The 14,500-nt window shown below is 37.8% G+C and overlaps 1 protein-coding gene across 3 annotated transcripts in view; it reads right to left on the reverse strand.

The window, feature by feature from the left end:
• Positions 1 to 4,953: 4,953 nt before the first annotated feature.
• LOC134212377 (protein Gawky-like) overlaps positions 4,954 to 14,500 on the reverse strand; it is a 45,251-nt gene continuing 35,704 nt past the window's right edge. For all 3 annotated transcript variants that reach the window (XM_062690158.1, XM_062690160.1, XM_062690159.1), the window contains exons 5-10: positions 12,930 to 13,295; positions 12,388 to 12,875; positions 12,189 to 12,327; positions 11,659 to 12,129; positions 11,245 to 11,599; positions 4,954 to 5,504 (exon numbers count right to left, since the gene is read on the reverse strand). In XM_062690158.1, the coding sequence (XP_062546142.1) occupies positions 5,368 to 5,504; positions 11,245 to 11,599; positions 11,659 to 12,129; positions 12,189 to 12,327; positions 12,388 to 12,875; positions 12,930 to 13,295 (1,956 nt within the window). In that variant the 3' untranslated portion in view covers positions 4,954 to 5,367. The remainder of the gene's footprint in view (positions 5,505 to 11,244; positions 11,600 to 11,658; positions 12,130 to 12,188; positions 12,328 to 12,387; positions 12,876 to 12,929; positions 13,296 to 14,500) is intronic.

Consider the following 14,500-nt stretch of genomic DNA (forward strand, 5'->3'; position numbering starts at 1 on the left):
AAGTAATTTGTTGAGTTATGTTAGCCGCATTGCAAGTTCTTTGGTTTGTCTTGTTTGATTACAACTTATCTAGGTACAGGCCGGATATATCTGCACCAGGAACACCGAGTAGCCGGCTTTTTCGCACGTATGTGTGTATAAAGCTGGTATCAGTTTATATATTGTTGATGTCGTTTATGGTATGTTATTCATGTTTCACTTCTCGCACTGCAGGTATGATTTTCGGTCTTGCTAATATGTAATGCTTATAAGTAATTACCATTCGTTGTAGTTGGGAGAAATTCATTTACGGTTTACTTCCACTGGACCTTACGAGCTAGTTAATGTGAACAATCATTGAACTACAAATATCGATTTACATTTACATACAAGAATAGAGATTTGACAAAAATGGTCTCGATTTTAGTGGGAGAGGTAATAAAAACGTGGTTACACTTTTGTTTCTATTTATTGTTGGTTGGAACGCTTTTCATCTGGCTACATACATAGTTGATTTGAATAGTGAAAAACAAATTAATAAAATGTAAAAGAATGAAACAGATAACATTTCATTTGAAAACAAAAAAAAGATTTTCATCTGGCTTTATTTTATTTATATAACGTTACATAAGAGCTGAATTTCGATACTTTCAAACGAATGCGATTTTTCAAACCGTTTCTCCATTTGATTTTGCTGTCGTAAACGGGAATGCGCATCCATTTTTGTCCGAAAGAGCGTTCGAACGTTTAAAAAGAATATGGGTTGTCGTCTGTAAGTGTGCGTACGTTTTATACTTTTTTTTAACAGATGTTAATATTCTGCTCTTACCTTATTCAATGGCATTCAGCAATTAAACATAGAATTAGTTTTCAATTGTTATCGATTTGATCTATTCCATTATCTTGATCATCAATGACTATTCAGATAGGATTCTGAATGATTTAAAAATGAAAATTATTCTGTTAATGAATTAAAAAAAATTACTGGAGAAATAAAAATCCTCGACCATCGCATGCACAAAGAAATATATCCTAAACTGTTCCTTTTCTAGGTAATTATTTAAGATTAGGGATTTTTTTACCTGGCATTTGTGTGAAAATTGTGAAAATTTCACGTCACTAAAAGTATAAAACCTCTATCAGTTTTAGATTTTGGTAAGTATCAAAAAAGTTAAACATCGCAAAATTTTAATAATTATGTTTGCAAGAATTTAAATCTTTTGGCAGCGGTTCAATTGTAATACAAAATACTCAATAACAATTAGCGCATCAGAGAAACGCCGCTCTGGAAAATTACCTTAGAATGTTTGCAGTGTATCGATATGGAAAATTCACTATGCCAGAAATAGCTGCACCAACCAACTTCCACTTACCGTCCACGAATAATTAGAAGGTAGTGTTAGGGAACATCGTGACTCGCGAGAACGAATATTTGCTCGCATTAGATGTTTTTTTTTTGGTCACATAAAGGAATGTCGATCGTACGATGACTACAATTAACTAAATCCATCAAATCACCTTGCCGAAGCTCAGGAGATTCAGGCCGGGTTTGATTTTAGTGTTTTAGGACTATTGATCATTTGATTCTACAATGTTCTCGGAAAGGTAATTTTGGCTTTACTTATGTGCATGCAATTTTCTCACCACTCTAGTGTGACTATATAATGGTAAGAAATTTAATCCTATTTTTTTTATTCAAATACTTATCATAAGATTGCTTACATCGCTAGAAGTACTAATAAAGTTTGTTTATTTAATTATTTTGTGATAATTAACAGTACTGTATCAAAGACTTTCTTCTATGAGAGCACCTTTTTCCCATGACTGGTAGTTCCAAAATGATCTTTTGGATTGTAAGCGCTCGTGGGTTAGCTCCTTATTTTTAATATCTGTCACAGTTTTATCGTTCTTACGAACTGCAATAAGATATATACTATTTGACTCAATCCGATTCTCAAATGTGTCGCCACGTTAATCTTAATACATATATATATATTTTTTGCATTAGAGGAAATGTATTAGTTACTCATTCTATTCTCTCAGTAGACTTTACATCGGTTTTCCGAAATTTAAAGATAAATGAACTCACTTAAAGTTATGGATCACAGATTATGAACAAACGTACCACGATGAGTAGCGAAAAGTATGGAATTTGTTCAGGCTGTTTGCTAGCACAGTTAAATATTAACTCGATGAGTTCAATTGGAATACGTTATCCAATCAAGGCCGTTTGAAAGTAAAATGTAACGATTACGCTTTTTTTCACAGAAGAATCATACCTTAAAGAACACTGACTAGAATTTTGAATACCAACTATAAGGAATCTTTTCACTACTCTGTGGTACATCAACTCACAGTCTCTTTTTCAGAATGAAATTTTAAACAATGAAACAATTTTGTTAATCTACTTGTCCATCTAAATCCCATCAGGTAGCTTGGGTGCAGATCTGTTGCCAATAATTATCAAAAATATAACATGTTATCCATTTTAGTTGATAAACTACAGAAGTAATTAAGAAAAATACAAACAATTCAGTCATATGTAGTGGAATCGAACCAACAGTTGAATTCGATTTGTTAAACAAATATTCTTAGTGTTGTTCCTCAGAGTTTCATACAGTTCTTGTTTCGTTACTTGTCCGAAGAGATTGTATCTAGCTCTGCTCATTTACTGATTGACTGGGCGAAGAATGTGCCATTGTGTCACATTACCCTTCTTCTTCGATGAACCGTTATAGTCCTACTAGTATCTGGGTTTTTAAAAATATTGTCATGACTTTTCCTCCGTTATCGCGTGGTATAAAATTAACTCTCTTTACGACAGTTTACACTGATAATATGTATTCTCCGGAAGGAGGTCGCCATTTGGCAGAAAAAAATCACTTTTTCAATTGTCGACGATGCTGCATCTCGTTTACTGGTGCGTTGGTACATTTTCTATATGTATATTATTTAGGTATGTTACAACATTCGACCAACTTTAAATTCACACTAACACTAACTGCTAAAACACCGAAAAAGTTTCCTTACAGATTAGATATTTTAAATAGTTCCATTTATTGTGATTTGTGTCTGTAAATATATGTTTTTCTGGTCATTCCAATATTTATACGACTTCCGATGATCGTACTTGCCAAGTGAACCATTCGCCTGTCACAGTTGTTGTATATATGTTACAAGGAATTTTCAGCAAGACAAAATGTGTGTGTGTTTCAATCTCACTTTGGCTTTTCTTCGCCTATAGCTAAATTCTTCCGATGCCTTACGAGCTAGTTCGATAAATACTTATATAATTCCCTTTTTCAAATGTACTTAGCCACAATAAACACACATTATATTTGATAAAAATATATACTTTTGATTCATTTTCTCATCAATAGGTATTATTTCTACGATCTTACACCTATACGCATCTTATTTAATGTTGACCTTATTCATTCAGTTGTATTTTGTGAAATATACGGAGAAAGAGTGTAAAAATTAATGCTTCGATTAATCACTTCAATATGTATAGAGAGAGGTAAAAACAAACGAAAACAATGTAGCATTTTCCTTGTCCTAATATAATTTAACACTAAAGGCTGTTTGTTTGAGTGTTTGGTTTTCAACCAAGCGCTTTATCACATATTTGGCCAATGATTTTTGTTTTTTTTTTCATTTGTGTATTGTGTATTTTCATATGATTAGAAAAATAAATAACATTTTGTCGATCTTACGCGCTAACTTAATAGTACAGTTGTTTGTGTGTTTATTCATATATTGCTTTAGGATTATTAATAATAGTAAGTAGCTATTTGTTGCGTAAATGTACAATTTCATTAAAGTTCCGTTTTCGTAATTTAGTTATATTTTCTGATTCAATGACACTACCCTGAAAAATATTCACATTCTCAATGGACATTACCAATTGTCAATTTTTGAAGAGCTCATTTAAAGAGGAGCTCAATCGCATGTCACTCATCGTGACAAGAAATATGATTTCCAGCTTAGCTTCAAGCAACGCATAAGCTAATTTTTGAAGTTTATAAGAACTAGAGGCAAATAAATATCAATTATTGAAACGCATGAGTGCACAAGTCAGATTGAACTCTACGATGTAAAAAAAATCCATTGATTAGGACTCCATATTATATAGTTTAGGTGTGTGTGTGTTGTTACTAAAACGGAACTAAAAAAATGTGACTCATGAGCACACATATTCGGTAATGACCATTATTGTCCGTGTCATTCGGGTCAGTCCCAAAGAATCATTTTTATACATGCATAGTTTCATTCACTGTTCGGTGTCGAGTTAATACATTGGAATGCGGTTCGCGTAAAACTAATAAAAAAACAAATAACAAACAATGCCAACAAAATTCAAAACTGGAATCTAAAGTCTAGAGTTTTACAGTCGCAGTGTATTTTAGTACGGATCGGTTGGGTAGTGGTAAATGGTACATTGTTTCAGGAGCAGGCAGTTTCGTATGGAATCCACTTCCTTCTCTTGTTGATATGTTGGGTCTACTTAAAACACAAAGTTAAGACTGTGGAGTGTTCAAGCTTTGACGCGGAACCGAAACTTAAAACAAATATTACGCGAATTTTGATTTACTAAATAAGCTACGCAAATAGCGGGAAGCATGTTTCGCGTTCTCGGGCTACTTAAATCGGGTGTGCCTTGTTGATCCAGCTAAAAATCACAACCACATCTCGTAAATCTACGTGACCGTCCTGAATCACGTGGGAAACATTATGGTATGACCCAAATGTTGAGTTTGTTTTTATTTGTTGGCCCCTTTACGTTGAGATCGCTGATATTGATTCCCTGTGCTTTCATATGTAGTGTTCACACCATTTTTGTTTGCAAGTAAATGCAACGGTGCTTGTTAAAAAAACGCAATAAATCTATCATTGTGATAATAGTTGTTGTCGGTATTTTTGTGTTTAAAGCATTCTCAGTTATCTTTCATTACAAATAACTATCCAGATTCGTTTCAATTAGATAATAATTTAAATATGCATATAAAAACATAAAATTAACAAAAATAAGATCAGGTAATAAAGTCTTAAATGCTACTTCATTGCTAACCATTACACTATTCCCCTTAAACTTGTGTGTATTTTTGTTATAATAGCAAAAAATAAAATTGTACAAAATATCAATCTGTTGCAGCTCTGTTATACAAACACTATTTCTGATATTGTACATGCATTTGAGTAAAGACCTGTGTATATTGAATTGCATTTTGCTGCGGTTCCCTATTTTTGACTTATTTGATCGTAATAGTACGGGTGCGTTTATGATTGTAGAGAGTTGGCGGCGCACTAATGATGCATTCCTTTGCATTTCAGGTTTTGATCTATGGTTCAATTATAATCATAATCTACTCACTTGATTTTTGTTACTCAATTTAAATCTCCACCAAGTAAGTTCTCTGGCAAAAATGAGTTCAAGTTTGAAGGAGTTCCACGCTCTGTCGGACCATCCAGGGTCCACGGGTTAATACTTGCTCCGGATGAGGGCCATCCAGATCCCCATGTATCTGTAAATATAAAAGGACAAAGGTAAGGCCGCGTACAAATGGGTAATTAAGTTTGAATTCTTGATAAAAATTCGGCGCTACCCCAATACACATAACGCCATTTGGCATAAAACTAATAGATTAACCAAACAGATCGTTTGGCATAATCTTGTAATCTTGTAATCTTGTAATATCAACGCACCCTCTGACCATAGCCTATCTGCGTTGTATTTAAATACCGCTGAGCGATACGTCTACTGGGCAACACGTCCGGTGTGCACTGCACTAAGATCTCCTTAGATGCAACCGGACCGAGATCTTACTTAAGGCTCCCAAGGGTCCGTTTCGTTGTGATATGTAAAATATATGCACTTGCTTTTCTAATCTACGGGAATATTTAAATTTACTAATGATATTGATTAGTGACAAGTAAATTCATTCATCGATCAGATTAGAACGAGCTCAGTGCAATTAAAATATAAACGCAATACTTATCTGCAATTCACAGAAGATGTTGGGATTGTCCTTGAAGTAATCACGTTGTGAACACAGACTTCCTGTATTGACGGTGGTTGTTATGAATATGAATACCACTGCTGATACCGGAACAATAAGATTTTCTTCATCACTGGTCGTCTGGAAAGAGGTAGATAAAAGAATTGGGCCGCTTTCACTCGCCGGCCCGCAAAACATTAGTAAGTAATTAATCTTACTACAAAGACAAAAATACAGTTCTGTCTTATTAATGGATATCACACATGCCCATCTGATACTCAACCAAAAACATATCCTCAATACTTAATAAAATGATAACTGTATATAGTTTCTATTATTGTCCATATATACCTACTATTCAATCTAGGATTCCAAATCGGATAAATTAATTCAGTTGCTAACTAAAAGCTTATCCTCAACGCTTTGGCTGTCAATAGTCTCCACAATATGAACCTTAAAGGTTATAACTTTGTTCAATCCTACATCTGTTTATATTAAAACTCAATCCTAACTGCCCCGAAACCGCTTTCAACACATAACTGCCCGAGCACAGCCACTACATGCGACCCACAGGACCCCAATCGAGGACGGCCTACACTATACCGTTGTGAGCTTACACCCTCTCCTGGGCTGTGCGACGCTGAAAACATGCTCCTAACGTTTGATGCCTAAAAATAAAATAATTAAACTAATTACGCTAAATCTTACACTTTTGATCGAACCCGGCTGACATTCGCGTTAAACAATGTGTTCCATGAGTGCTGATCACTCATGATAACGCCCCGAATCGGCGAATAAAATTCAGTTTAACGCAGAGTTTAAACCCTCTCTTGCGCTAAGTAATGCTGAAAACCTAACTTCTAGGAATTTGATTCGTAGAAACAAATTATACTGAAATTGGTGCGTGGCAAAATAAGTTATACTATTAGCTGATTTAGTTTAACCCTGACTACCCCACATTATACTGGCCCGTTTGGAGTCATCCAGTGGCACTTGGTCTTAGCATTCGTTTTCTTTTTAAATTCTATAACAATTCACCACGCTTACCCCCATATTAGTAATATGTAGAACGAATGCTTGACTATTACTATACTAAGTATAGTAAAAGACCGGAAGTAATAATTGGGCCAGCCACCACCCCAAACAGATCGTTTGGCATAAGATACAAAAATAATGTGTGATGGTAGCTACCAAGCCGAAAGCAAGCCTGAAGTTAGGGAACGTTCAAAAATTACGTCCATCGTTTTTCGGCATTTTCAACCCCCCTCCCCCCCTCCTGTCACAAACTGTCACAAATAATTGACCCCCCCCCTCCCCCTGTACGTACATGTCTCATTTATATTTTAGCGATTACTGTGGTTTATCTTTTTCGTACACTATTTTCACAATAACATAGTGAGTTATGTCCCTTACTAACAGTTTGAATGTTTTTAAAATGCAAGTTGTTTCTAAAATGCTTTCAGTATTTTTTTCTTGTGAACGGACGTCACATAAGACGAACCCCCCTCCCTCCCCCTGTCACAAACTGTCACAAAACTCTGACCCCCCCCCCCTTAAACCTTGGACGTAATTTTTGAACGGCCCCTTATCCGCGATCCGCAATGGCTAGGCGGATACCAACGAGTGAGGAAGGCCGAATAAAGAAGAACCGGGCTGCTGATCGGAGAAAGAAGATTCGGGAGTGAACGAGTGATACTCTCGTCGTACGGACGTGATTGCCGGCAACGGTACCCTCGTGTAAAGGTGAGTTTAAACCCAAGTTTATTGATTTTGAATAACTTTACGAGCCAATGAGAATCACAATTTGCAAGATGCTACGAAGGTACTTGGACGGGAAAAAAGCATTACGCATTCAGCACAAATCCAAAAAACCAGCGCTGTAAAACTAGTACCTGTTATGACCAGAGAAAGCAAGGTGGACTCATAAAAGTAGAATTGGCAGAGGAGTCCATCGCATGTATAAAAACACAAGCTTACGCGTTTACAGTCAGTCAATAACTGCTTTATTGTATCTTTGGCTTCGTTTCAATACATTCTGTACCCGGCTACTGTTATAAAAGGTGTAGTACTGTTTTACCGCATGCTTGTACACAACAGTACCTAGCACTTCTTACTTCCGACAGTTGAAATAATTCCTTTCTGGCAAACTAGCATAAAATCAGAAAAGATCTTTTCATCAAAATGAAAACTAAATTAATTTTTATGTTACATTACAGTACAGCTCGATAGGTCTGAGAAAGCTTCATTGCTTCATTACATATATATTAGAGTGGGGCGCAGTTGTATGGAAAAACGCAAACTTCGTCCGATTAAGGGAGACCAAGGTTTTTCTGAATCGTTTTGGGACCCCAATCGACTGTGCAAAATATGGGCTAGATTGGTTGCGACCTCGCATGCCGCATCGCGTTTTAAATATACATGGAGATTAGTATAGGAAAACGTACTTTTTTACATTTTTGCTATTAGCGGCTTCAATTTATTATTAATCACGTGGCTCATTACGTTAGCAATTAGCACACAGTCTGAAAGATGCCAAAAGACTTTGCCGAAGAAGGTGCGTAGCTGGAAGGTTTACAAAAAAATGTTTTTACGTTTCGAAAGTTGATTGTTCAAACCAGGAAATCAATGTTTCTGCCAGCACTACCGGACGACCTATGGATATCGAAGGGCAAAACCCATCTTCCTTCTTGTCGGATTTTTTTGTGAAATGATTCCGGATAGCTCCCATTAGCTCCAAAGCCCTATAAGATCAATTATTTTGACATAACACTCAGTCAACTTACTGGTCTACGTAGTTTAGCAGTGCTGGCAGAATAAACGATTTTTTGCATATGGTTTGAACACTCAATCTTCGGAGCGTTATAACTTTTTTTCGTGTACGTTCCAGCAACGTGCATTCTTCAGCAAAGTTTTTCGGCATCATTTGGGTTATACTTTAACGCAATGTGCCACTTTGTTTACGATGAACTGAATTCTCTAGTAGTAGAAATGCAAAAATATACGTTCTCCCATAATAATTTCCATACAAACTTCAAACGCGATGCGGAAAGCGAGGAAGCAACCAATCGCTCCCAAATTCTGCACAGTTGTTCAGGACCCGGAATGGCTTCAAAAAACCATTGATTTGAAAAAATGACCATGACGCCCCACTCTAATATATATCCAAGAATAAAAAAACCCTCTAAAATACTTCTCTGTTGTTTGATAAAATGTTCGAATAAATGTTTACATAATTTTACATAGCGATAAACCCTTTTCAAATGTTACAAAATGTGTCGGAACCGGAAGTTCGGATTGATGTAAGACCCCCAATATTGGTGATGGCACAGAATACTGCGAACAGTATTCCAAAAAGTAGTCAAACCCGTAGCAGTGACACATCTCGAGTGGTGTTTCTTACCACTATTGTACTGCAGCCAGGGATTGAATCCTAAAGAAAAAGAGCAAGTCTCTCACTTATCATCTCTGTATACATATACGATATGTAGCATACCGCGAGAAACTTTTTTCGCAAGCTGTCATGATAGAGAACTGATTCGGGATGCCATACCCCATGATAAATTTATTTTAGAAAGCTCTAAATGCGGGGAGTACTGGCTCTGATGATGCATTTCAACTTGTTTTACACATCTGTGCAGTAACCAACACGAAAGGAGCGAAAACAAAGCGAGAATCACCATTTTCTGTGGGGGCTGCCTATCCGATTCTGTTTTTTCGCACTTGTATACAAGTTTGATAGATTTGTTATCATGGCTTAAGCCATAACAATTGTTATGATTCGGAACAGTTTTTACCTCTCTTTTATCGTTGTTCGTTATCTATTGAGAGCGGTTTCTGCAAACCCTGACTGCAGCAAATGGCGCTCCCAACGTCTGACAAACTTAACGAAAATTGGTACAAGTTCAAATGTTCAATGTTCAGTGGCGTTGCCCAAAAATGTACAACGTTTTCAGAATTCAACAGACGATACGAGCCAACGATTATAAATTCTTCAAGATCTGATTCAGAATTAGTGTCATAGTTCTTCATCGTAAATTGTTCTGCCCAACTGCAAATCACTGTGTTTTATGTTTCTGCATACATTTTTGTATAACATACTTCCACCGAGTTTTAAAACACCTAAACGTTGACCGATTTGACTGAAATTTTGTCCAGAGCATCAGGGCATCAAATACAACCGAATAAAAGGGCGGCCCATCAACAAAATTGAAAAAAATTCCATGCTAATTTGAGCCACCCTTCTCTACCTACTGCCACTCTCACCAAGGCTTTGCCATGCTGATCGTTTAATTAAACAAGCATTCAAGAAGCTGAATGTCATCGCTCGTTATGGTAAGGCGATACAATTCGGCCTCTGTTTTAAGTGCTTGAAACCGAGCCACTGTAAAATGCATGGCGGTGAATTTGGACAACGGTCCAAAAATCGGCAATTTCCGAAAGCTTTGTCGTTTGTTTTGCATGCGCATCCAAGAAAAATGCTTGTGATATTGAAAGAGGATAATACACTGCCACAGGTATCATCGCTTGGTGGGATCGTTGAAACCCATCCCGGAAGCAACGATGTAATCAGGGTAGTCTCTATGCGCACCAGTACTGGAACCTACAAGTGACTACCATCAAGGATTACAACTTGGAAACCCATGGAAGATGACCATAAGGTTGCGAGTAGTTCAATAGGGAGAATATGGGAAGTGCAATCAGTGTATACGTAAACATTATGTACGAAAGTTTTAAATAAACTCTATCACTCTATCCAATATACCTAAATATGCCATTCATACTGTTTTAGGTTCATTTCTTGCCGATGAGATGGTAATATCGACTGATTTCAAAATGGTTCGAATTATGATACCTACGCTTTTCACTAGTTCAAACCATGATTGGATACTCTAATCAACAACCTAAATTACTTTGGCGACCTCCTCTTGATGATTTTTATCTTGGAAAACCAATATTCGAAAATTTTAAATCAAAATAAAACGTGTAAATACGGTTCACTGAATCTTGCATCAATTAAAATTCGACCATTTGGCATAAACATTCAAACAAGCATTGAATCTCTGGGTAAACACGTGCTTTATAGAAGCCATCTGCCCTTTCGCTTTTTTTCTTGGCACAGGCATGCTTTTTCGGAAGGCATGTTTCAAATGGTATAATTTCTATAAAAATTCCCACAAGGACCTTGCACGTTCGATGTAACCATAATCCTTTCAAAGTGAAGCTTGTCAGGTGATTCCTAAATTACTCAAAAGACTATTATACATACCCGTTGAACGAACATTCGACTGCTGAGTACCACCGGTGCGCCATGGTTGAGAATTATTGTTGCCACCTCCAAGTCCCCCGGCGGAGCCCATGTTACTGTTATTGTTGTTATTATTATTGTTGTTGCCTCCCGGAACTCCAAGGTGCTGCAAAATAGTCTGCACTTCACTATCCGTTGGTGATTCGGCGCAGATAGTTGTGTTGCCGAGCACGCAATTGTTCAGTGCCTGTTGCGCCTTATTGGCTTCCTCGCGAGATTGATACTTGCAGAGGGCAATTCCATGGTTCAGGTAAAGATGGAAGTTCTGCAACGGACCATGCTGCATGCACAGTGTACGGAGAGTCGGCCCATCGATCTAAAAATATATTTGTATGCTACCATATTAATAAACAGCATAATTATAGAAAATGTTACCTGGGCAGTCAAATTTTTCAACAAAATCCACGTTGAATACCATGCTGGACCGCCACCACCACCTCCAGCGGGCCAATTGTTGCCACCTTGTCCCGGACGTTGGTTCCATCCATTGGACCCAAAGCCCCCTGGATTCTTTCCGGCAGATAAGCCCGGTGGAGGGCCACGAGGAGTTTTGCCACCAGCAGTGCCGCTGCCCAAACCAGTTCCCCACAAGTCGGACGCTCCGGCATCGGACCAAGTGTTTTTGTTGCCACCAAGCTTAGAAATTGAGCTCGAGAAATTGTTATTGCCTGGATTGAAGCTCCAAGTAGACGAGGACAAGCTGATCGAATCGGTTGGGGATGGCTTGCTGCTGTTGGCAAACAAGTCTGAATCCTTTGCCGAACCAATGGAGATGGAAGCAATAGGACTGCGTGCAATACTTCCCGGTGTGATGGTCGGATCCTCCTCGATTTTCATTTGCGTACCCTGAAGCAATATAACGGATTATTATTTTAAAATGTCAGATAGCTAAATAGTCCACGAACCTTCCACGGTTTTCCAGGTTCAAACTCAGGAACTAAATCTGTGAATGAATCTTGATTAGCCGGCCAATCTTTGCTAGCAGTATCGGCCGAGGAATCTGGCCATCCGTCTCCAATTCCTCCACGACCAGTGGACCAGGTGCTATAAATATGATCGGGATTTTTTATCACATTTTTTGATGATAACTACGATAATACTCACTTATCTCCTTGTAAACCACTTAAACCGCTAATGCTTGATCCAGTAGTGGAAAGCGTTGATTTGGCCGTTGTTCCAGGTGCACGAGAGAAATCAGTTAAATCGTGTCCCACATCCTTGTCGACGGTGGGCAACTTCCACTGATTCAGGCGAGATTGTTGACTGGTAGAACCGGTACCGGTACCGCCGCCTCCAGGGCCATGGTGGTAAGGACCATTATGTTCTTTACCCAATCCCATTTCCGATAAGCTATTTTGAAGAGTAGTTAGATCATTCGATTCACGATGGAAGTTATTTGCCAGGTGGTTGATGTTGGAAGTGTTTCCAGAATGCTGCTGTTGCTGCTGTTGTTGTTTCACGTAAATTGCTTGTTGGGTGGCGATTTGGTTCTGCAATCCAGCAATTTGTTGCTTTATTTTCGGAATCATCGACATTTGATTATTGGAAGCGCCACCACCCCGTTGTAAATTGCTCTGCGTGACTTGTAGTTGCTAAAATTCGAAATGCATAATTAAGTGATCAATGTTAGCAGACCAAACACTAACCTTAATGTTATTCAGCAATTGATTCAACAAGAAAAGCGTCTGCGGTGCCAACGGTTGATTTAGGATTTGATGATTCAAATATCCCGCCTGAACAGCCATTTGGATCTGCTGAACCAACATACGCAGCTGCTGAGTTGATGGCTGGGCGGATGAGTTCTGGCCAACTCCACCACCACCACCCAAAACGCCAGCAGCACCTCCACCTACTCCGCTATTCGGGCCTCCCTGATTGAACGGTCCGGGACCCGATGGAGGAGCCTGATTGAGATAGCTTTGCAATGGTTTGCTAAGAGAATTCAAACCGGCCAGATTCGGATTGCCACCGCCCATGCCAGCTGGCATGTTGTTGTTCGGTCCATTTTGGTTCTGTGTAAAAAAGTGGAATCGAATTAAATTATGCAATTATGCAAATTATGCAAGAATTCATTTAATATAATATTGATGTCAAATAAAAAAAAAACAGATTATATCACCTAGCTGTGACGATGCCTTTCTCGATTCAATCGTTTGGTTTCGCCTTAGTGTGATACACATAATAAATAATTGCCTACATTATGTTGCTGTGAATCGCATATTTGTCCCATATGAATAGGAAACCCAGCAAAGATGGGACAGATATGCGATTCATGGCAGTATGGCTCTCGCAAACGCTGTATACTGTCGTGAATCGCATATTTGTCCCATCTTTGCTGGGTGTCCTATTCATATGGGACAAATATGCGATTCACGGCAGTATAGTGAATCAACTAACCGAATTTAATGGTTCAACGCACCATTTTCTTCATAACTTTTGAACGCAAAGATCAATCGTGATTATATTCAATAGTTATCAACTAGGGTTAGTCCCCCGTCGAATATTACATTCCGAAGAATATGAATATCTCTTCTACAAAGCACTTTCGACTGAGCTGTTTAAAGATGCATCTATGGACCCTACCTTTACCAAGATGGTCGTACACTCCGTGTTGTCCCGAGCAAAACAGGTTCTAATTATTATTATTATTTGTCTTTATTTCAGACGTTTAAACTCTTAGAGTCGTTCACGTCACAAAACAAAATGTAGAGTATAGTGGGGCAAGAGTACGCACTTAGTTTTCAATCGATCATGTAGCCCTTATGAAGCAAGCTTCTGCATATCTTATCAATGTCGACGATTCGTATACTCTTCCTATTACCCAGTGGCAAACATATTGAAATTATTGTAATTCGCTTTAGTAGATTCCTTATTGCAAGACAAAACGTATTCTTACCCCACCGGTGGGGTAAGAGTGCGCATCGCGTGGGGTAAGAGTACGCATTTTTCCAATCATGTATTTTAAGTATATATTAACAGAAATAAGAGTAAATAACATTTAATTGATGTTTATTAAAAGTATATTATAGAATGTTTAAAGATTACGTAACTCTGAAACGGGAAGGGGTCCTAGAAATAAAAAACTTTGTTTTTTATTATATACAAAAAAAAAACTACAGAGGTAAAAATATACGAGGTTTTCCGTAGCTTGAAGAAAGGAATTTTCTTTAAAGAAAGATCACTAATTACGTAACGGAAAATTTGACCATTTCATCAC

This window comes from Armigeres subalbatus, chromosome 2 (assembly GCF_024139115.2).
Source record: "Armigeres subalbatus isolate Guangzhou_Male chromosome 2, GZ_Asu_2, whole genome shotgun sequence".
Taxonomy (NCBI): domain Eukaryota; kingdom Metazoa; phylum Arthropoda; class Insecta; order Diptera; family Culicidae; genus Armigeres; species Armigeres subalbatus.